Here is a 24708-nt window from a genome sequence, read left to right as displayed (position 1 = left end):
AACAGAATAGGACATAATATTTCAATAGACCAGTATAACTTTGAAATGTTTCATCGGTCTGAATATTTGTGATTTAAGAGCACTTTTAACAAAAACACTACAAAAGAGAATAACAACAGAATACAAGCTGGCAATTGCTACGTTTTAAGCAAAAAATTAAATCCGAAAATACATCCCGCAGTAAGAAAAATAATATTCTACGTATGTAAGTAAAACACAAACAATGAAAAAATAAAATAAGAGCCGATTGAGCATCGCAGAAAGAAGAATTCTTAGAGAAATATATAATTCTATTATGAATCAGATCACAAATCAATACGAAGTGCAAAACAATAACTTTATCGTTGAGATTTAGTTTCTTGTACGACGGTGCAATGTTTATATACCTGTTTGACCTTAGCATTAGTTTCCGGTCGTAAAACACTTCTGACTGAGGGCAATCTTTCTAGCAATCCTGATGTAATTAATACCTGAGTTTTACTTACATTGTCTTATATATATGTATATATCCTGATTTTAGTAGTATGTATTACACTTCTGGATTTAAAAGTGTTATGAAGTTATACAAATATCAGTTTGCTACCTGAATTTTCCCTTTTGTTTCTTATGTGACAACGTTATCTGCGATATCTAAAACGCTCAAATTTTTTAAAATTATATGGGTCTATTGTTACGTTATATGCCCTATTTTACATCGTCTCTTTTGTCTGTTAATGAACATTTATTTGGTTTTCTCGTTACTATTATACCGTTTTTTTGCTGGTAATAGCATTATTCTATAGTATTCTAATATTTAATCTATGGAATAAATCAGGATAGCGGATAGATATTCTTTACTTTCTCGGAGAAATTATATTGTAACACACAAAAACCCTATTAAATTGCCAAAAACTTCCTTGCATATTCTACTTACTTATGAGGGGCAGCAGCTATATCAGTACCATAATAATGCATATATTCCTGGACTGGCTAATCGTTGGATAATAGGAAGTATGAATGTAGCAGTTTTAATGGTTTGGTGACTGCTTGCTAAAATCGGGGAGCAGAGATATCAGTACCAAGTTAATGTCTATAGGAGTTGCGGATACATTTTCTGATAACTTTTCTGAGTTCCTCCCTTTTTTTAACATATACTATAGAAGTCTCAAGTACAGTTCCCATGTATTTTGTGAAAGATGCATAAGGTATTTAGACATCGTTTTTTGTAAAATTAATGTTTTAGATTTTCAGATGTATAAATTTGACGTTCATTAATTTGGACTCATTTAGTTTAGGTTTCCAATTTTAAGTACATATGAATTTATTTAATAACTGTTATAATTTTTTTGCTGCTACTTTGCTGTTGTCAAATACTGTGAGTATGACAGTGTCATTTCCAACTATGACCATGTAGGTATACTATTTGCAGGTTAAACTCCCATGCTATACTTTAGCAAAGGCCTAAGCTATGTCAAAAAAGACTAGCACAATTTTTTTTTCTAAAACGTGTTTCTCAACAAGTTTCTCACTTAGTTACCTATATCGATAATTCTGTATATTCAATTAATCATAGGATATTTTTTATCTCTGACTAAAAATTATCGGTTTGGAATCAGCTCTTTTCTTTTATTATTGGTTTTTTTAACTTAAGGTGGTTCTTAACTAGCTGTTTCTCAAACAGTTTTAACATTACTGATTTAACAAATATGAACAATTTGTCATATAATATTTTGAATAAATCGAGTAGCGAATAATTAATAAAAATAAGCGATTCATTTATTTTGAAAAATTATGTATATATGCAAGTATCACCATATTTACTGATTCTTCATCATCATTCTCTTTGCCTTTATCCCTTTACGCCTTATCCTTATATACAGAGATATCTTTCTATCCTTCGCCATATCAAGATGAATTTCTTTCATACACATATTTCTCCTATTCGTTTCCCGTCATCTTTTTCGGTCTTTCTCTCCTACTACTTTCTTGGACCTGGAAAACCAGAATCCTATGTATTGCATGACTCTCGTGTCGACGATCAACATGCCCTAATTATCGTAACCTATGCTTCTTCATTTTTGCATAGATGAGGTGCTGCGCCTAGAATTCTGCTAATATTTTAATTTTTAATTTAATATTTTCTTTTTAAGCCACCCATCCATCTAAGCATTGTCATTTCGTTCAAATGCATTCATTGTTCTTATTTTTTTAACTGTCCAATTACGGTTTTATATCCGTTTTATGGAATTTACCTTTCAGTTTCGTAAGAACCTTTCTATCACACAAGACATCACTTGCTTCTTTCCATTTTATCCATCCTTATTTGAGTCTACTATATCTCCATCTATTTCCCCATTGCTTTGTAACATCAAATCTAGATTCCTACCTAAAACGATTTTTTTTTTCAATAATTTCACCAGCCAACATTACAACTTGATTTTAAGTGAAGTTGAAGTTAATTTTTAAATGCACACTTTAGATACTCTGTTTTTGTCTTCCTTAGTACCTTTTTGCTCAAGCACCCATCTTCATTGTCTCAATCATTAATTGAATTCTCTCTCCTTATCTCTTACTAACACCACATCTTTAGCATACATCAGGCACCATAGAATATCTCATTGACATGTTTTCGTTAATTTTTCCAACACTAATTAGAAGAGATAAGGGATTAGCACTGACGCCTGATGCAATACTATTCTTAAATGAAATTTATCAGTCTTACCCTCACCTGTTCTAACATTAGTTTTCCATTACTTGCCTTATGATAAAAATTGCATCCGTTGTTGATTTGCCTTGCGTGAATTTAAACTGATTTTATTAGCGTTGAAGTTACCTTCTATTATGAGTCATTTCTTAGTTGGAATATTTCTAAGTCTACCACCTAACTGATCATAGAAAGCTTTTCTTTTATCGTCACCTATTTACACATAGCGACATGGATTATGCCTGGAGGAACAACCGCTAACCAAATTGATCATGTCTTGATAGACAAACGGGCCGCAACAAGCATACAAGATGTGAAAAGCCGAAGAGGAGCATGCTGCGGATCTGACCATCTCCTAGTACAGATAAAATACAGATGCAGAATTCAGAGAAACAGGAAAGAAAGACAGGAACAAAGAACAGAACAGCTAGATATACAAAAATTTAAACAACAAGATGTCACACAGAACTATGAAAGAGAAATAACACAAACACTGACAGCACTAGGTACCGAAGAACATTGGGAAGAAATCAAAACAAAAGTTATTGACGCAGCAAGAAAAATCATAGGCAAGAATAAGAAAAATAAAAAAAGGGAATGGTTCAATGACTAGTGTAATAAGGCCATACAGAAAAGAAATGAAGAACACAAGAAATATACGGAAAGAAGAACCAGAGAAAGAAGGGCAAGTTACCAAGATTCAAGACGGAGGGCAGATCAAATATGCCGAACAAAGAAAAGAAAATACGAAAACGGAATATAAAGAAAATGGAAGAAAATGTTTAGAGCAACAATATAAGACAGGCGTACAGATATCTACGCAATTTAAGAGAAGGATATAAACTCCGAACAAATCTATGCAGAAATCAAGAAGGGCAAATAACCAGTGGTCCAAAAGAAATAAAATCAGTCTGGAAAACCTATTTCCAAACTCTTTTAGGGACACAAGAAAATGAAGATCATATTGACATGCATCACAATGAGGGAGACACCGAAAATATAGAACCTCCAACGATGGAAGAGGTAAAACAGGCAATACGAGCACGAAAGATCAATAAGGCTCCAGGTATTGACAACGTCCCACATAAGCTATATAAATTAGGTGGCGATCACCTAGTAGGATAAATGCATGTGCTCATGAATAAGATTTGTAATGATGAAAAGATCCCTAATGATTGGAAAAACGGGATTATATGCCCAATTTATAAAAAAGGGGATAAACTTAAATGCGAAAATTATCGCGGCATAACCCTCTTGTGCACGGCGTACAAAATTTTTACTTACATACTAAACAAACGACCGGTTTCTGAGAAGGAAGATCTACAACTGACCAACTATTCACAGTGAAACAAATCTTAAAATAAATCGTGGGAATACGACATTGACATCCACAACATATTCATAGATTTCAAACAAGCCTACTACTTAATTAATAGGAACTTCTTCTCTTCAAGTGCCATCTTTGTTCCGAAGGTTGGCGATCATCAGGGCTATACGTATTTTCGAAACTGCTGACCGAAACAATTCGTTGCTGCTACAGCTATACCATTCCCGTAGATTCTTTAGCCAGGAGTTTCGTCTTCTTCCTATGGACCTTTTTCCTGCTATTTTCCCTTGCATAATTATTCGAAGCAGTTCATATCTTTCGCCTCTTATAATGTGTCCCAAGTATTGCAGTTTTCGTTTTTTGATCGTAAATATGACTTCCTTTTCTTTATTCATTCTTCTCAAGACCTCGACATTTGTGACTCTCTCGGTCCATGATATTCTCAGGATTCTGCGATACATCCACAGTTCAAATGCCCCTAATTTTTTGGTATCAATCTTTTTCAACGTCCATGACTCCATTCCGTAAAACAGCACAGAAAGTACGTAACATCTCATCAGGCGAAGTTTCATTTCAAGGCTCAAATCTCTTCCGCAGAACACTCTCTTCATTTTAGTGAATATGGATCTGGCTTTTTCTATTCTTATTTTGATTTCTGCTGAGCTATCGTTGTCTTCATTTATAAAAGTGCCTAATAGGAACAAGTTATATCAAATATTGCAGAGCTTTAATAAAAACAACAATGGATTCGCCAATAGCAACTGTCAGAGTCCAAAATTAGCTCACTGAAAATTTTACGATAGCCCAAGGATTAAAGCAAGGAGACGGGCTTGCACCGACACTATTCAACCTGACCTTGGAATATGTGATAAGACAGCTGATTATTGGAAGAGGTAATCTCCTAACAAATAAATCAATACAGATTGCCCTATGCCGATGATATCAGCATCATGTCTTGCAGAACAGAAAAGGCGGCAGAAATATATTCACAATTAAAATCAAAGGCAAAAGAGACCGGACTAGAAATAAATATTCAAAAGACAAAAAAGTTAACACAGGCAAGAGCTAGGGTAAACAGAAGCACAGTTGAATTAGAGGACGATATTGAAACGGTAGAAAGTTTCATATATTAAGGAGTTACATTAAACACGGATGGAACAGAAGAGCCAGAAATCCAGAGGAGAATAGTAAAGGGAAACAAAGATTATTTTTCACTCGATCATGTGTTTCGCTCCAACAACACACACTGGAGATCGAAAATCAGGGTCTACAAAACTATTATCAGACCAATAGTATGTTATGGATGCGAGACATGGGTGATGACAGAAGAGACAAAAAGAAAACTGGAAGTCTTCGAAAGAAAAGTCCTAAGAAAGATATTTGGACCTATTAACGAAAACGGAATATGAAGATCCAGGTATAACCATGAACTCTACCAACTGTTCAAAGAGACACCGATCTCAGAATTCGTTAAACTTCAGAGACTTCCCTGGGCTGGTCATGTAGTAAGAATGGAGACAGAAAGATTGCCGAAAAGAGCCCTTGATAGTAAAATGCATAGTAAAATGCAATGATAGAGAACCTGGAGAAGATCGGCGCGAGACCGACAAGGTTGGAGGCATAGTTTGGAGGAGACCAAGGCCCGATTTGGACTGTAGCGCTATTGGAGAAAGAGAGATGTAGATGGTGGATCCAAGCTCAACATCGTTGAAAAGTTCTCTCAGCTGACTGGTTTTTTCCTCTCTCACTTTGAGTTTTTCTTTGCTTCTTTGCCGGCAAAGATAACACTTTTCTATTTATCACATGGTTTTATCTGCACTAGAAATACGTCACATTTGTGTTAGACACATGTCTTACCTATGAGTTTTAGTGAAGTAAAGTTTCTTTATCTCTAGATATGCCCTCAATTTTTATAAACATAATTAGAATAGGTTGTCCTAAAAGGTTCGATTTGACAAAATCATATTGCACGGGTGATTGAATAATTAGCCAATTAATTAGTTAATCATTCTCCAGGGTACGTCCGATTGCAATGGTCTCATTAGTACTTTAATCTTCGTGAAGCCTCCTTCTTTTGACCCCTTAAGTAATGGCTTATCATTTACTTTTTATGAAAAACTTAATTTTTATATACAGACTATTACTATTCGACGATATTTCGAATCAGATTTGTGTACTAATAACTGTAAGTAATAAAGAATCTCTTTATGCAGAGTAAATAAGTTTGTAATTTCAGTCACAAGTCGTTTATATGGATAATAAACAGTTAAAATAAGTGTTCAAAATTTTAACTACCTATATCGGCGCTATTGATCTTGACAATGGCTACTTAGACATAGTATTTTTTAGTATGTAATATATTCTGGATCATATTACATACGTGCCAATATGCTGTACTAATACTGTTGAGCGATATTGATATATTTAATGTATGGAGGATATAGTGTTCCCATTCCTATTTACTATGCACGTGTTTAAAAATAATATTTGAAAAAAATATATTGAAGGGAAGTACTTTTACCTATGGTAGCGACAATCAAATTTATTTCTTACACTTTAACGTTTCGTGGTAAAAATGATTTTGTGTGAAAATAATGGTAATTAAATAGGTGCTTTGGAATATTTAAACCGAAAGATTGGTATATTAAATTATTTATCCCTACAATATGTGATGAATTTATTTCTATTGCATTGAAATATCTGCAACTTATAAGAGTGAACAAATTACAGAAAGCGAAATTTTACTCTCTAATTATTGATTCAACACCTGATATAGATCAGCGTACCGTCATTCTTCACTATGTTCTTTTAAGTGGTATAAAAGAGGGATTTTTGAGATTTGAGACTCATCAAACTGATGGTTCGGTAGTCACTACATCTTTTTGCATTTGCTTTTTTAAGTATCGTCACAAAAATCGACAGCCGCCAATCCGTTGGTATATAGCCAGTTTCATAAATTTTATTAAACAGATGAAGGAGAGATATTTTACCTGAACTTTGGAAGCACTTTATTATTTCACTCGGTATTTCATCTGGTCCCGTCGCTTTTCGGGTCTTTGCTAATCGTATTGCTTGTTCAATTTCGTCCATAGTTATGTCAGGTCCTGTAACTACTTCGTTAATTTTAAGCTCGGGCCTTTCATCCCTAAACAGTTCCTCAATATACTCTGTCTATTTTATGCGAACTAGTGATAGTCAGTTTTCCGTCTCTATCAACGTTGTTATTTGCCTGTTTTTTGTTCTGACCTGTCAGTTGTTTTATTTTTTTATACAGATTAAATTAATCATGTTTTCCCTGTAATTCTTCAATTTCTGAACATTTGTTTTCGAAGTATGTTTGTTTTGCAGTTTTTATTTTAGTCCTTATCTCTTAATACTTTATACAGTTCTACGTTTTGATTCTTAAAATTGCGTCTTTTTTCGATCAAATTCAAAATCTCATCGTTCATCCACCGTTACTTTTTTTGACTGCTCTCTTTTCAGTTTGGAGTTGAGTTGCTTATAATCGTTTTGATTTGGTTCCAATGATCCTCGATGAATTCTTGTTGTTCATAATTATCAAAATTGCTCTCTAAATTGTTTGCAATCATCTGGCTATTGTTTCTAATAAAATCCATATACAGTTTGTTATAGGATCGTTGTTGCTTTATCCGTTTAAGTTTTAATTTTATTTCTGCTAACAACAGATTGTGATCAGATGGAACATCGGCACCAGGAAGAGTTTTTACAGACTTTACTGCATTTCTGTAACGCTTACTGATAGTTATGTAGTCAATTTGATTTCTGACGATATTACGGGGAGTGTTTGCTGGAGATTTTCATGTAAATAATCTCCGTTTAGGTAGTTTCAAAAAGGTGTTCTTTATACATAGGTTATGTTCTTTGCGGAGCACAGAGCCACCTTCTCTGTCGCTCACGTGGGTAACTCCAATCTGGCGCGTCCATGTCGCGGGGATTGGCATCTATCATTTCAGTAGGCCGGAGTGAATACATGGCCAAGTCCAGATCGGGACCCAGTTCTGTGGGGTATAACACTGACCCCTACCTAGGGATACAGGTGAAGACCACAACGGTAGGCTCGGCGGAGAAGAAGATCTTCGGTGCGACGTGGATGGCGGAAGTGGCATCCCTGGATTTTAGGGATGGTATAAAATCAAACCGATAGCGTCTGACCCATATTGGGCGGTTGTCAATAGCGTCTGTACCCATAATGGGCGGCTGAACTAAAAACTCGTCAACACGCAAAGCAAGCGTGACGTTTTAATTGCTATTACCCCTTTATTATGTCAGATACAAATACAAAAACGGATTTACCCCAGGTGAGTAGAAAGAAAAATTCAGAATCTCACACTGATAGACTATCAGTCAGTCCCACGGATTCTGGGGGGGACGAAATTCTGACATATTTTAGAAAACCATCTAATAAATACATATTTCTAAAAATTGCAACTTTCAATGCAAGAACCCTGCTATCAGAAGAAAAATTCATAGAAATGGAATCTGAACTTAATAAAATCAATTGGGACATTGTTGGAGTCGCTGAGGTTAGAAGGAAAGGAGAAAGCCTAACCACTTTAAAATCCGGTCACATTTTCTATCATGTCGGAGAAAACGATGGGAATGGAGGTATTGGGCTCTTTATTAATAAAAAACTAGCTGAGAATATAATATCAGTAAAAGCAGTTTCCACAAGAGTTATACTTGCAAAATTATAACTAAACACCCGTTACTCCATAAAGATCATTCAAGTCTATGCACCAACATCGAGTCACGCTGACGAAGAAATAGAACAGTTCTATGATGACTTGTACACAGCTGTTTCAGAAGATCAAGAACATTTTACGGTAATATGTGGCGACTTTAATGCCAAAATAGGAATAAGCACTGATCCAGCTGAAAATGCCCTCGGAAATTTTGGCACACCAGATAGAAACGAAAGGGGCAAAATACTCTTAAATTTCCTATTAGAAAACAATCTATATTTAATGAATAGCTTCTTCTATAAGGAAATCCATAGAAGATGGACTTGGAAGACAAAAAATGAGATTGACTTCATCATCACTGACAAAAAACATATAGTCAAAGATGTTACAGTCTTAAATCAATTTAGAGATTTCTCAATACAACAAGAGAAGACGTAAATAACCTAAACGAAGAAATAGTAGATACATTAACACAAGCTCAGGAAAAATCTGGCCCTAAACATGGACAAGAACAAAAAATTAGTAAAGAAACGAAACAAAAAATGGAAGACCGTAGAATGCTCAGAAGTCAAGGAAATGTTGACTCACAAGATATAAACAGCATCAATAAAGAAATCTCTAAAGCCATTAGACGGAATATTAAAAAATACAACAACAAGAAAATTATAAAAACTATAGAAGACAACAAAAGCATGAAAGCATTGAGGAGAAAAATGGAAAATGGCAAAAAAGAAATCTTCCAACTTAAAGACAAAAATTGAAATATTATCTCAGATAGACCAATCATATTACATATAGTAGAAAGTTTATATGAAACATTATATAAAAGTCAAGTTATTCCAGAGCTCATCGAACAACCAATACAAAAGGTACATAATGTAGGATCGAAGGATATACCAGATATATCACGAGAGGAAATTCAACATGCCCTCAAAAATATGAAAAATAATAGAGCTCCGGGGGAAGATGGTGTAGTCATTGAGACAATTAAACTAGGAGGTCCACTTTTGATGTCCCGAATCCAAACACTTTTTAATCTATGTCTGCATAGTGAAAACATTCCAAGTACATGGAAGAATTTGGTTACAATCCTCCTCCACAAGAAAGGGGATAAATCAGATCTCAAAAACTATAGGCCAATTAGTTTGCTTAACCACATATACAAGCTCTTTACTCGAACACTGACAAACAGATTAGCAGCAAAACTCGATTTCTATCAATCAGAAGAACAGGTAGGATTTCGAGCGGGACACGGAACAAACGACCATTTGCAATGCCTTAAAACTCTAGTTGAAAAGTCTATCGAATATAACAGACCCCTTGCTCTTATCTTTGTCGACTTCCACAAAGGATTTGACACAGTCGAAACAGTTGCTATCTTAAAAGCACTATCAGAATGCAGAATAGATCACAGGTATGCAAATATTATTCGAAATATATACGAAAATGCGACAACAACCGTTAACCTCCACTGCATAACTGAGAAGATAAAAATTGGCAGAAGAGTGCGGCAGGGAGATACCTTGTCGCCAAAACTATTTATAGCAGTTGTGGAGTACGCATTTAAACGGCTAGAGTGGGAATTAAAGGGTATTAGCATCGATGGAAAGATATTCAATCATCTCAGATATGCCGATGATATTGTTCTCATAACAGACAACTTAGGAGAAGCCAGAGTTATGCTACAACAACTACAGCAAGTAACCCAGAAAGTCGATTTAAAAATAAACTATGGAAAAACAAAGATGATGACCAATCTCGTCCCCAATGAGCTAATAGAAATCGAAAAGTCGCCCATAGAACTTGTTGAAAAATATGTGTATTTGGGTCACTAAATAAGGTTAACGCGAGATAACCAAACATGCGAGCTACTTAGAAGAATAAGTCTGGGTTGAGCTGCATTCGGAAAAATGAGAGACGTATTTAAAACAAATATACCGATCCATTTAAAAAGAAAAGCTTTTACCAGTGCGTTCTACCAGTCCTCACATACGGAGCAGAAACCTTAACTCTCACAAAAATATCAGCCGAAAAATTGAGAAGGACACAACGAAAGATGGAGAGATCAATGCTTGGAATAAGCTTAAGAAATAGAATAAGAAACGAGGAAGTTCGTAGACGAACCGGAGTGGAAGACATTATCCAACATATTACAAGGCAAAAATGGAGATGTGTAGGACATGTTGCAAGAATAAAAGACGACAGTTAAACAAAAAAATTGCTTGAGTGAAGACCACGGACTGACAAGCGAAGCCGAGGAAGACCCCCAACGCGATGGACCGACGACCTCAAAAGAATCGTGACCAATTGGATAGCAGAGGTGCAGAACAGAAGCAGATGGAAAAGTCTAGAGGAGGCCTATGTTTAACAATGGACAACTCAAGCCTGATTGATGATGATGTTCTTTGCACAATCTGAGAAATAATCTCCTCTTTCATTTCTATCGCCCAGTCCATAACATCCAATAATGTTACTTTGTCTGCCTTTTCCTATCTTAGCATTAAGGTCACCCATCAGAATAGTAAGATCTCTAGTCTTGAGTTGGTCAGTGACGGTCTTTACATCGGCGTAGAACTTTTCAAGTTCTTCCAGTTCACTTTCCGCTGTCGGTGCATACACTTGTATTAAATTTATATTTCTGGGTTTCGCGTTCAACTGAATCATTATGACCCGTTCAGATACCTGGCATATCGCCCTGTCACATTTGCTAACATCCTTTGTGACTATGAATTCTACACCATTACGATGATAATTACTGTCTTCTCCTGCATAATACACTTCATGATCATCCACATGGCATTGGCCAGATCGGGGCCAGATCGGGGCCATCGCATTTCACTAATACCCAGAATTTATATTTGCAGTCTTCTCATCTCATTTATGGCATTCTGTGTTTTTCCGGGTTCATATAAACTCCGCACATTCCATGTGCCTATTCTACAGCTTTTTTCGATATCAAATTTGGCCAAGCCGGACCCATTCTTCGCACCCCTACCTTATTTAAGAGGCGCCCGTACTCGGGGCCATCGTTTAATTCCTCAGCTATATTGATAAACCTGGGAAAAATACTGTAGTAGTCATTCCCTTGGATTTCTAAACCGCTGTGTACATGCTGTTTAAGTGGTTACCACCGCACCGGGTATTGTTATGTTTTGACCGTTCTGGCCTACATGACTTCCGCTTAATACAAATACTGAAAGACCAGCTACCGCTTTCCAGGTTTGATTTTATATAAACCCTAAAACCATTGGGCTGCCACCTCTGTCCTCCAGACCGTTGTAAAGACCTTCTTCTCCGCCCTGGATGCCGTTGTGGTCTTCATCCATAACCCTGGAGAAGGGACCCTTAACAGGTACTAGTTTCCCGGGCCAGGAAACACCTGGAATCTGCGGAAGGCAGGGATTGATTCACTTTCCCTGATAGGACTGTCCAAAAAGTAGTTCCTACCCGCTATCCGCGAATCTCTATATACAGAAGTTTTAATATATTAAAATGAGTGAATTTATTATCTAATGGGATGTCATATAGTTTTTAGAGAAATTCCCTTTAACTTAAGGTGTCGTAAGCGGTATTTAGATTTACAAATACCACCCCTGATGCCTGATATCTTTCGTACTCGTTGTTACTTTTTGCACTTACGATGACCTCTATTAACATAAGTGACCAATTTAAAAAGTGATTTATAAATTATTGTAATTTAAATTTTATTAATTTATGAAACAAATATTGCACGTCATAAACTGTAGCAATCAGAAAGTTACTAAGATCTCCCTGCTGTACAGAGTTTTCTATAATTTTATGTGGTAACAAATATTAGAGTACTACTACTTTCTTAAACTGTTACACGAAAACTCCACTCGATATACGTACATTTATATGATATATGTTTCAGTCCGATGCATTAAAAGAAAATACTAATGCATAAAAATGGAAACTTTCCAAGTTTATAATAGACGCTTACTTAAGTTTAAAAATAATTAAAGCAAGTAATATAAATTACTACCTTGCCTACTAAACATAAAAGTAATATAAATTTATATGTCGGTTAACAATTTATATTATAAAAATTTTAACTACGTTAGCCAAGTATCTATGAAATTCCTCGATGCCTAAATTGATGAATATTAATATAAATTTCAAGTCCCACAATATACCTGCTGTAAAATTTCAAAATCTACGACTAATAAAATTATTGGCAACATTGCAGGAGCTTAGTTTTGTACCAGACAAGGTGTATACGGATCCCAAAAATGTTTTAACGTATTACGGAGCCTACTTGATCCTATGCGTTGGTCGGAGTCTACATAAAGCGCTACTTAGATAATAATATACTCGGTGTATATTCTCCTAGAGTTCGTATAACACCGTTTTAGTACGGAGCTCACATTAACCGCTAGATCTATATATATATATATATATATATATATATATATATATATATATATATATATATATATATATATATATATATATATATATATATATATATATATATATGTTTTAAACTCACGCGACCGCTCATGTAACAAATTGCTATGCGAGTAATGCTCAAAATGTCCATTGTCGTAAGCTTTTTCACACATTTAATATCATTGACTGCTACATGTCTTTTTAAGGTAACACACATGTTATAACTTCTATGGATGTTTGGATTTTCATATTGTTCTTTTTAGATGAACTGATGATGCTGTCTGAGTAGAAAGCGAAACGTCTTCAATAAATAGATGAAGTAGCCACCTTCTTTGTCTTTTATTTCTCCACTTTGACCGAAAAACCCACCACTCTTAATATAAAAATTAATATTAAACTCACCAGTCTTCCGGGTTGAACCGCGTTGATTTTCATTTCGCTGAGCTGTCAACATCCTCTCTGATGTCTTCTTCAGGGCTTCCGAGATCTCAGTCTCCCGAGCCGCCAGACACTACTACATTGATCAATATTTACTTCCCTACTGCCACTTGGAACAGGAGACGGTTCATTTATACCGTCGATGGTGACATGGCCTGGGTGGAAGTTGGCGTGAGGGTTAGGTTGCGGAATGGCGCGTGGATTGGTGCATGAGTTGGTGCGAACATTTCCGACAGTGGGATTTTGATTCTAGGATGGAAGGGGCGATATTTTCTTTATGAGAGGTACCCATGTATAAGGTGACCATATCGCGTCATCTCTTTTATTGAGACAATTTGGCCTTTTTCCAATTTCTATGATAGTCCCCATCTTCAATAATTTTCGCTAGCTCCTGTGGAAATATTTTTGCTGCTGCTTCACCTACCGTAGTACTCACTCCTGTGATCTTGATATTATGAAATGCATTTCTTTTTATAAAGCCCATTAGTTATCCTTTTCTTGCTGAAAATTTTTTACCAGCTTGTAAAGTGGAAGTTGGTGGCTCTGACTGTTTCAATAACTCATAAAATTAAAGAGCTTTTTTCTGGATTAAATAACCACTTACAGAAATTCTTCATTGAATTAGTTCCTCAATCCAAATTGCCATGGCTGTTTCTGTTCTTTCTAATAATACATCCCTTGAGTAAGATGAAAATTTGGCGCTTAATTTTGTACCAGAAATTATAGATTTTCTTATAGCAACTTCATTCTTCTTAATTGCTCTTACAGTTGATTTGCCTAAATTAAAATATTTTCCAATTGCCGTAGATCCTTCTCCTTTTCCTAAGCGATCTAAAATTGCAATTTTCGTTTCCAACAAAATTGATTGTCTTTGATGATTTTTTTTTCTTCATTCTTCAACTTTTTATTCTTCAAATAAAATCTTAAAGAATGAAATAAAAAAAAATTAGACTTACGATAATGAGATGGCAAAAATCTCTTCTAATGAAAAATAAAACTTTACGACACTCACTTGAAATCTTTTAATCCGAAAACCGTATAATCAGCAAAGTTTTAAGCAACTTATTATAAAACAAAGCACCGCTAAGAAAAAAATTATTTTAAAACAGTAACAGTTATACTTTTCAAGGCAAAACTCGCAATGGTGTAATAGGGACATCATCTAACAAGGGAATCCCCGAATTGTAAAGGCTCACAATTGACATCCGGATGGGACTGCCACAAAAACTAGCGGTGAAAGTAATCCAGAAATGGTAGCAAGTAGAACAAGAGTAAGGCCCCATAAAAAATGGTAGGATCATGTTAAAGAAGACTACGAACAGCTAGCAGCGGGGAGGTAGGAGAAAAAAATAACCAACATGGCAGAATGAAAGAATATTTTTAAGCAGACCAAAACTCACAAAGAGTTATAGCACTAGGAAAAGAAATAGTAGAATATTTATTCATAATGTTTTACCTTTAGGAAGTATTTTTTATTAGACACATATACACAATAAACATATTAAAGGAATTCCGGTAATAATGGGCCAATGTTTTCAATATTAAAAAAAAACTGAAAATACCTCTTATAGTCGGTTCGCTATATTTACGCGGGTTTCGGATTAACAGAATTATGCTAATGAGTCATTGATAACCAGTTGCAGTAAACGACTTCCCAGAAAATTAGGTAAAAACTGCATTAATGGTCATATTTTAAAATACTTTAAAATAACATTAGGGTAGGTATAAATTTGTTACAATATTGCAATTGAATTGATTCTTTGCCAGTGTTGACATTGTATGTTTGGTGGAAATATTTAAAAATGCCTAGACGTGTGTTAGATGTAGATAGTCTAATTTGTAGTGTACATAAGTATTTTACGGATGAAAAAGAAAATGGCGGTCCTTTAAAATCGGCAATGTCTGTTCAACAACGCGTATGTGATGCTCTAGGAATTAGTGAAACCAAACTAAGAGGAGTATTACAAAATCGCAATAATGAACGGCCGAAAGAAGATCACCGAAAAACTCGCCTATCATTGAAAACGAAAGATATTCGAGATGGAAAAAAATTTGAAATTCGTGATACCATTTATCGAATGCGAGCCAACAAGGACCTTAAATACAATTCTCTCGGAATTAAAAGATAGAAAATTTGACGAAATTGGCAGAACAAGTCTATGGGAAGTGATACATAATTTGGGTTTCAAATTTCAAAAGGAGGATAACAGAAAAGCCCTTTGTAAAAGAAGTTCTGTTGTGCATAAAAGAATTAACTTTCTAAGAAAATATTCTAAATTAAAAGAAGAAAGGGCAAATTTTATATATTTAGACGAAACATGGATATTTTCTAGGGGTGCAACCAAGAGAAAATGGCAAGATGATAACGTAAAGTCTATCAAACATACTGATGGAGAAGGGAAGCGACACATAATTTAACATGCAGGAGGGAAACCGGGTTTTATAGAAGGTGCTGATTTAATATTTTCATCTAAATCAAAATCAAGTGACTATCACGATAATATGAACACAGAAATGTTTGTAAAATGGTTACATGAAAAACTTCTCCCAGGTTTAAGTGAGCCCAGCGTAATTATTTTAGACAATGCACCTTACCATTCTGAAGTATTAAACAAAAGTCCAACGAATTCTTGGACTGTTAATAAAATTAAAGAATGGTTGACAAAGGAACATATACCATTTACACAACATATTAAAATCAGAATTATTACGCTTGGCAAATATCCACGCAAAACCAAAAACCTTTGTTGTGGATCAGATTATTGAAAGTTACGGTCATCAAGTTTTACGTCTGCCACCGTATCATTGCCAGTTTAATCCCATCGAATATATATGGGGAATAGCAAAACAATATTATGACAACCATATTGGGCCTAACGGTTATAGCGACGGCGCAGTTCGGGAAACTTGGCGAAAGTCACTTTCAATTGTAACTCCAGAAGTGTGGTGCAACTGTATATTCAAGTGCGAGAAACTAATAGAAGATTGGTGGACTCGTGAAAATAAAATAAACGAAATAAGTCCAATCATATTAACAATTAATGGTGATGACAGTGATGATGATGACGATTATGATATTTTTGATGATAATGACTGATTTTCATTTTTGTTGGCAAGTTAAATTTTTTTATTTTTCATTAGAAATTCTCTCCATGGAACAAATATACATAGACCATATTTTCTGTGTGAAGTGTAATATAAAATTATTATTAGGTTTATATTAGCCACATTAGACTTCATTAATGAAGTAATTCTCCTTATTATACTGTCAATTATATAAAAGATTTTCCATTATTATTTAATTAAAAAAAGTTATGGATTATTTTTCATTTCATTTGACCAGTTGATATTTCCCCAAAGAGCAGGTAATTAAAACTGGGTACTTACAATAAAAATTTTTAATCCAAAACCCGCGTAAATATAGCGAACCGACTATAATACTATTTTCAATACTTTCAACTCTATTTCACTCAGTTTAAACCAAAATATGAAAACGTTTTTAAGATCGATAAGCAATTAAATGAAATCTATATACATCTTATTCAAACAGAGTCTGTTATATCCATTTCCGTTTTAAACGGACATTTATACGACGCCACAAACAGATATATTCGTAGATGTCATGTACACGTCGGTCGGTTGGTTCGGACAATTTATTTTTATGTTGAAGATTTTGATATAGTGGACTAATATTTGTCCTCTAAGAGAATTCATGCTTCAGAGGACTAAATGTAGGCTTATAAAGGGCTTTGTTAACTTTGTTGTAATTGGAAATTATTATACCCAATTTTAATTGGGTATTTAGTACTTATTGCAGTCAATTATCTGTACTTTGAATTATTTTTTTTTTCTTAATTTTGGTCAATTATAATTTTAATACTTTATTAATTTACCCATATACAGATTGGATCGAAATAATACGAAAATCTTTTTTTTTTTTTCGAATCAATAAATTATGTTTGTCTGTCGTGCTTTTTTCTTATGATGGCTTTAGCTTATATTTAGCAGTAATTTAGCAATACCAAAGTTTTCATCTAACGGAATACATAAGAGACGAATTTCGAACCAATGGTGGTGTGAAAGTTGCAAAACTGCCGCTGATAACCGAAAAATTGCATATGGAAAATATAAACAAGATCCTACAAGAAATAATTTAGTTGAATTTAAGAGACTTGACGCTGTCGCAAAAAAACTCTTCAAACAAAAGAAAAAACAGAATTGGGTAGAATACTGCGAAAGCCTAAATTCAAAAACACAAATCAGTGAAGTATGGAAGAAAGTAAATGCTTTTAAAAACCGCAAACAGTCCAACAAAATTCCAATAGATCCAGAATCCAGCTGGCTAGATGAATTTCATAAGAAAATATCTCCACAGTGGGTACCTTCACAACATTTTCCAGAATACAGCGAAACAGTGTCAAGAGATAGGTTTGGCTTAGAAGAACCATTTAAAATGTGGGAGTTAGAGCGAGTACTTAGTCAACAAAATAGCAGTGCTTCAGGTAAAGACAATATTTCATATTCCATGATATACCATATTCCTCACCACTATAAAATATCATTATTAAATATTTTTAATGACATTTGGAATGATACGTCACAAATTCCAGACAGCTGGAAGGAATATATTCTAATACCTATTAAAAAACCTGGTAAGCCAGAAAATTGCAGTAGATCATATAGACCAATATCCTTAGCCTCTTGCTTCCTAAAGACGTTAGAAAGGTTAATAAAAAATAGAATCGAACATTGGTTAGAGCAAGAACATATTCTCCCAAAATCTCAGTATGGATTTCGAAAATCAAAATCAACCCAAGATGCCATAACTGCCTTAGTCTCATCCATACTAATAAACTTGACTGATAATATGTATACTATGGCTGCTTTTCTTGATGTCTCCTCTGCATTCGATACCGTTTACTTGGACATTATGCATAAAAAGCTATTAGACATCGGCTTCCCCATCACCATAGCTAGCTTTCTGATGACATTGTACACTAATAGATCAACTTTTTTAAAAATCAACCATTCCATCTCTCCACCACGTCTTACAAATATAGGACTTCCACAGGGTAGCATATTAAGCCCAATACTATTTATTTTATATAATATGGATATAGAAAATTGTATTAATAGCCCAACAAAAATTATTCAATATGCTGATGATGTAGTAGTTTACACATCCCACAAATCATTGGATATATGTAAAAATAATTTTGATCTCTCAATTAAAGCTGTTCTTAATCACTATGAAAATATTGGTTTAGAAATATCAGAATCTAAAACAGAAATTTGTATTTTCTGTAGAAAACATCAAATTCCACAAGGTCATCTGGAAGTAGGTCAAATTCAATTCCCTATTAAAATTGTATAAAATATCTCGGTACTTATTTAGACAGAAAACTTCTATGGAAGGATCAAATTCATCATGTCATAAAAAAGTCTGAAAATGCAATGAACATTCTAAGAGCCTTTTGTAGAACTAACTGGGGCGCTGATCCAAATGTAGCACTTTTATTTTACCGTACTATGATTCGTCCCATTTTCGATTACAGTTGTCATTTATATGGAACTGCCGCAAACACACATTTAAATAAATTAGAAATACAAAAAAATAAATGCCTTCGGCTTTGTCTTGGATATTTGAATTCTACACCTGTTAATATAATGGAAGTTGAGGCGATAGAACCACCTCTGAAATTACGACGGGAGTTTTTAAGTGATAAATTCATTACTAGAGCCATAGGCAAAAATACTAACTATCTACAGGATATTCATATTTTATCAATTTTAGATCTAACTCATAAATATTGGACAAAGAAAAAATGTTCTCTTCTGGTAAATAGTTACCTGAGGATATCTCAATACCGACATACTTTCTATACGTATGAAAATTAAGTTTCACCTATGTATTCCCATATATTAGAAGAGCTTTTCTCAAAATATATTAATACCTTTTTTATGGACAGTAATTTAGATCCAGTCGCTTTCCAATCATTTACACGGCATAAATGGCCAAATTATCAGTTTTACTTTACAGACGGATCTAAAGTACAAAACAAAGTAGGATGTGCATTAATTAATATTCAAAGTGGATTTAAAAAATTATTGAAATTGCCAGCTGAATCATCGATATACACTGCTGAAATGACAGCGATTCTTCTTGCATTAAGGCATATACATAGTAACGAACCCTACAGTTGCATAATATTTACAGACAGTAAGAGTGTCGTCGACAGACTAACAAACGTACACAGGTCCAAACAACTAAATCATATAGAACTAGAAATTATGACTATTTACAATAAAATTACAAATTTAGGGAAAAGCATTATTATATCATGGATAAAGGGACACGCGGGCATTAAGGGCAATGAAATAGCAGATAGCCTAGCCAAATCTGCACTAGACATAGGCGAAGAAGCTCCCTTGAACTTACTCCTCTTTTCAGACATTTATATAATTAGTAAACAGCATCAAAAAGAAAAATGGCAAACATATTATCGAAACACGAGAACTGGAAATAATTACAAACAAATGCAGCCTGAAATACCCATAAAAAGATGGTTTCATACTCTATCAAATCGCCATTTCATAAGAGTTATAAACAGATAAAGATCTAATCATGCTCTTACCCCCCTTCATATGTACAAGTTGGGTCTCGCGGAGTCCCGGAGACCTAATTGCAAGTGTGGAAAAGAAGGTAACCTATTACATATTTTTCTTGAATGTTCCCACGAATCAGTAAACATAAACAAATTTTATGATAATCTTATTATATTAAAAATTCCAATTCTCGTCTACCTGAACAATTTGATTTTCTCTAGAGATATCAATATATTAAAAACGATTTACGAACATATCAAAAACTGTAAATATAAATTGTAGATCAAAACTAACCCTTATATTTAAGTAAATATTGTATTATAGCAGAAAAAATAATAAATAAAAAAAAATAAATAAAAAAAAATAGAAAAAAAAAAATTATATTTAAAAAAATATATAAAATTAAAAAAAACAAAAAAAAAATATAAACAATTAAAAAATAAAAAGGAAGATGTTAACCTCTGAGATGTTGAATCGGGTTATGTCTTAGCGGAGGAAAAAAAAAAAGAATTAAAAAATAAGTTTAATTAGTAATTTATTACTAATTGCACGTTAGATTGTACGGATGATTGTATGTTTATTCCTCTGATTGTAAAAAATTCCTCTGATTGTAATTGTTTGTCTTTAAATTTGTCTGGCTAATTGGCTCGGCCAGGGCTATCAAACTAAATATAAAAAAAAAATGGCTTTAGCTTCGCCAATTAGCCAGACTCTTTGTGGTCATCGTTAGAAGAAAGATAAGAGAAGCCAAAGAGAAACAAAAAACAGAATAATATCAAGAAATAGAGAAATATAAGAGTCGATATGATAACTTTAGTGTCCATCGAAAGGTGAAGGAAATAGCTGGAAAGTTCCGAAAACGCAACAGCGGAAAAATAACAGATGATGTAGGCAATCTTGTCATAACCAAAGAAGATAAAAAGACAGTGCCGGAAGAATACTTTTTCACGACCTTAGAATAATACAAGAACCCACCATTGAAGAAAATTCAGCTCCCTAAATCCTACCCGATAGAGTCAGGCATGAACAAATGATGGAAGTGCTGAAGAGGACAGGGATTGACGGAAGAGACCTAAACATAATAGCTAACCTGTATTGGAATCAATGAGCGGTGCTCTAAATAGTTGGAGAATATACAGATCAGGTCAAAATCTTAAGAAGAGTGAGACAGGGGTGCATAATTTCACCACTAATATTAAATCTGTACTCGGAGCACATTTTTTAAGAGGCTCTAAAAGATATTTTATATTTTATATAGACAAAACAACAACCCAAATGCAGAAGATAATATACAATCGTATTTAGAATATACATACCAATTAGAAGCACCATTGCAGAAATTCACTGCCAAACAAGTTTTCAACAAAATCCAAACAGATCTGCGGCTACTCTACGGATAATCCTTGCGGCTCACTTAAACCCGTATATCGCCTCACAACTGCTCCAGACCAATCTCGACAAAATAAAGATTTGGTAATGAACAAAATGACGGAAACAAGTACAACATATGGACTGGATATAAACACCAGTAAAACCAAGCTAATTATTATCAGCATGGAAAATATAACTGGAGCAAATCTGTATGTGATCCAAATGAGAATTGAACATGTCTCACATGACAGACAGAGTCACCAATAAAGAAGTATTGCGGAGGATGAATACAACCGCGGATTTTGTCAACATCGTGAAGGACTGTAAGCTACAGTACTTGCGACATCTAATGAGAAATCAAGGCAGATATAAGCTACTCCAATGCATTTTGCAAGGTGAAATTAAAGGTAAAAGGGTCCCAGGACGAAGAAGAATATTCTGGCTTGCTAATCTGAAAGCATAGTATAGAAAGACCTCAACACAGCTATTCCATATAGCAACCAACAAGGTCATCATTGACAGAATGATCGCCAACGTTCAGTACAGACAGGCACCCTAAGAAGAAGAATTTGTGGTAAGTTAGTTGTTTATCTTATGTGTAGACTTCGGCAAATATGCAAATAAAAATGTAGAAAATATGCGCATAAATATGCACGTGTTTACCCGAAAATATGCAAATATTTTACAAAATATGCATACAAATAAATAAAAAAATCGTAAAATAGTAACAATTTTATTTAAAAAAAAAGTGTACATAACTAAATATTTCCTACTATTCATTAAGATTTACATTTATTTTAAGCAACTACATCATTTTTAAGTATGAATAAACTTATTTAGAATTATGGTAACAATAAATGACCAAGTGGTGTTCAAAATTTTCTAACAAAAACTTGTGACTTCTGTCTGAGTACATATATTTATATATGGAAAAACTTCATTCAACATCAACTGATGTAACGGGAGCATTTTTCAAACTAACCAAAACATTTGGTTCTGAATTAATTGTTTCCGAAATATTTCCAGCTAGAACACTGACTACTTCAGAAAAAATATGGTAACCTTTATTTTTCTCCATAGTAGCTTCAAATTTTCTAACGTTCCGACAACATGACGCAAATTCTTATATTAATGCTGTACTTTCGAACAATGACAGTTTTGGTGATTCTAACTGAGTAATTGTTTTTTGAACAAAACTAAAATTTGATTTTATAAATGAAAGTTCTTGTTGAAGCAAGTTACTCTGAAAAGTTTGTTTAGAATCCAAAAGAGATTGGGAACTTTCATCTGTTAACGTATCAATTATGTTCTTTATTTTAACAAAATGATCTGCATAAAAATTAGCTGCTTCTAACCATGTTCCCCATCGCGTTAAAATAGGTTGAGGTGGAAGGAATAGTTGTCGGAAGAAAAAAAGTTGCTAATGTTTCTTGTCTAAAACGCGAAATTGTTAAAGCATTTGTTTTCTCAAGTTGCTGGCATGAAATAAGATGAGATTTTGGTAAGGTATCTTCTTTAAGAACACCAATCAATAAATGAGCAATATACTTTCCTGAGGAATCAGTGGTTTCGTCTACAGATATGTAAAAATAATTATCTGCAATTTCTTCCTTAATATTAATTAACACCGACGAGTATAGCCCGTTCACATTATTTCTTCTTAGAGACCGATCACTTGGAACATTAAGTTTGCAATATTTTTTTAGAAACGAACTAAAATTTACATTTGCTAATTTTGAAAGCGGTATGTTTGCAGACACTAATGCGCGATACAAGTCTTCATTAAAAGTTTCTTGCTCATCTAATTTTTTTGAAGTAGATTGGAAACATTTAGCCATTGAAGTTTGATGTTTTCCTCCTATTTTTCCTTTTTTTGCAATGTGTGAAGCAGTTCTCACATGTTGGTCTATCTGAAATTTCTTCTCACATGCTATCAATAAATAAAAATAAAAACCTTTATTTTAACCCAACCTTTAAAATATAAAAATATACAAGGTGTTTTTGGTTAATCAAATAACTGGTTTGGAAAAAAAACACTCGCTAAGTGTTTTAAATGCAGTATTAATCCACAAATTAGTTTTTTTTTACTAACCATTAGTACATCATATAACTTATTTTAAAATTCAACAAAAGTTTTTTTTTTGTTAATTCAATTACAATAAAAATAATTGTGTTTTAGAATAGCTGACTTCATAAAAAAAAGTAAAGGTGAAAAATTTTTCTAAATACACACCATTGTATTGTACCATGGACAATTTTTTCTCACTAAAGGAAGCTATTTTTCATTTAAAAACAACCTACGAGTACTAAATTTCAAGTAAATACGTTTATTGGTTTTAAAGTTATTGTTGTTATTAACTAAAAGAATTTAAGTTTTTTTACTTTTAACACCCTGTATCTCGAAAAGTAAATAAGTTTGACCCCTCATTACCTATATCGTTTTGTTCAATTTTTCGAGAAGTAGCTACAGTCAAACGTTGTAAGTGTCATTTGGAAACACCCTGTATGTATGAAATATTAGATATTTAATAGAAAATATTAGATACTTACAATTTTGCCAGAGACTGAACAGTAGATTTTTCCCATATCCATAGACAGCTCTTTATAAGGTTTAATCCAAGTTGAAGCACTGGTTGTTTTAGGCATTATAAAATCACAATCTTCCTTTTTGTTACGCACAACGAGTGTTTACGCTTTGAATATCAAAACAAAAATGATTTACAAATCTGAGCATCAAATTAGAAATGTTTAGGTACCTAATTCAATAAACTGGGAGATTTTGGAAAATCCCTGAATTAGGAACAAAACTATTAGCCGTTTACCTGCTGTTAAGATACAATAAATTGTAGATAGATTTGGGGATTAGATCATAAAATGCAAATGAGCGAACCCTTAGCGATTATCCAATAACTGAATGCCTCAGTGACCGAGACTTTCTAAGAATGTTGAGGGCTACTTAAATTGATCTTCTTTGAAATTGTAAATGTTTTGTACCTGTAGAGATTACGTACTTAGATCATTTCTTGATTAAAATGACTACAAAATTTTATACAAGAATTGAAATAAATTGGTATGTTTAAAAATTTTCAAATACAGTATAAAAATCTGAACTTTTATGCACTTTATGCAAACTTTTATACAAATATGCCAAAATATGAAATATTTGCATA

At 33.7% G+C, this 24708-nt stretch overlaps 1 protein-coding gene across 1 annotated transcript in view; it reads left to right on the top strand.

The window, feature by feature from the left end:
• Positions 1–24708, top strand: part of LOC140448271 (uncharacterized) — a 321196-nt gene that overhangs the window by 244683 nt on the left and 51805 nt on the right. The window contains exon 9 of the mRNA XM_072541367.1: positions 128–141. Coding sequence (XP_072397468.1) covers positions 128–141 — 14 coding nt within the window. The remainder of the gene's footprint in view (positions 1–127; positions 142–24708) is intronic.

The sequence above is a fragment of the Diabrotica undecimpunctata genome, chromosome 8, assembly GCF_040954645.1.
Source record: "Diabrotica undecimpunctata isolate CICGRU chromosome 8, icDiaUnde3, whole genome shotgun sequence".
Lineage (NCBI taxonomy): Eukaryota > Metazoa > Arthropoda > Insecta > Coleoptera > Chrysomelidae > Diabrotica > Diabrotica undecimpunctata.
Note: the sequence above shows the minus strand (reverse complement) of the source record. Positions and strands in the feature narration are given on the sequence as shown.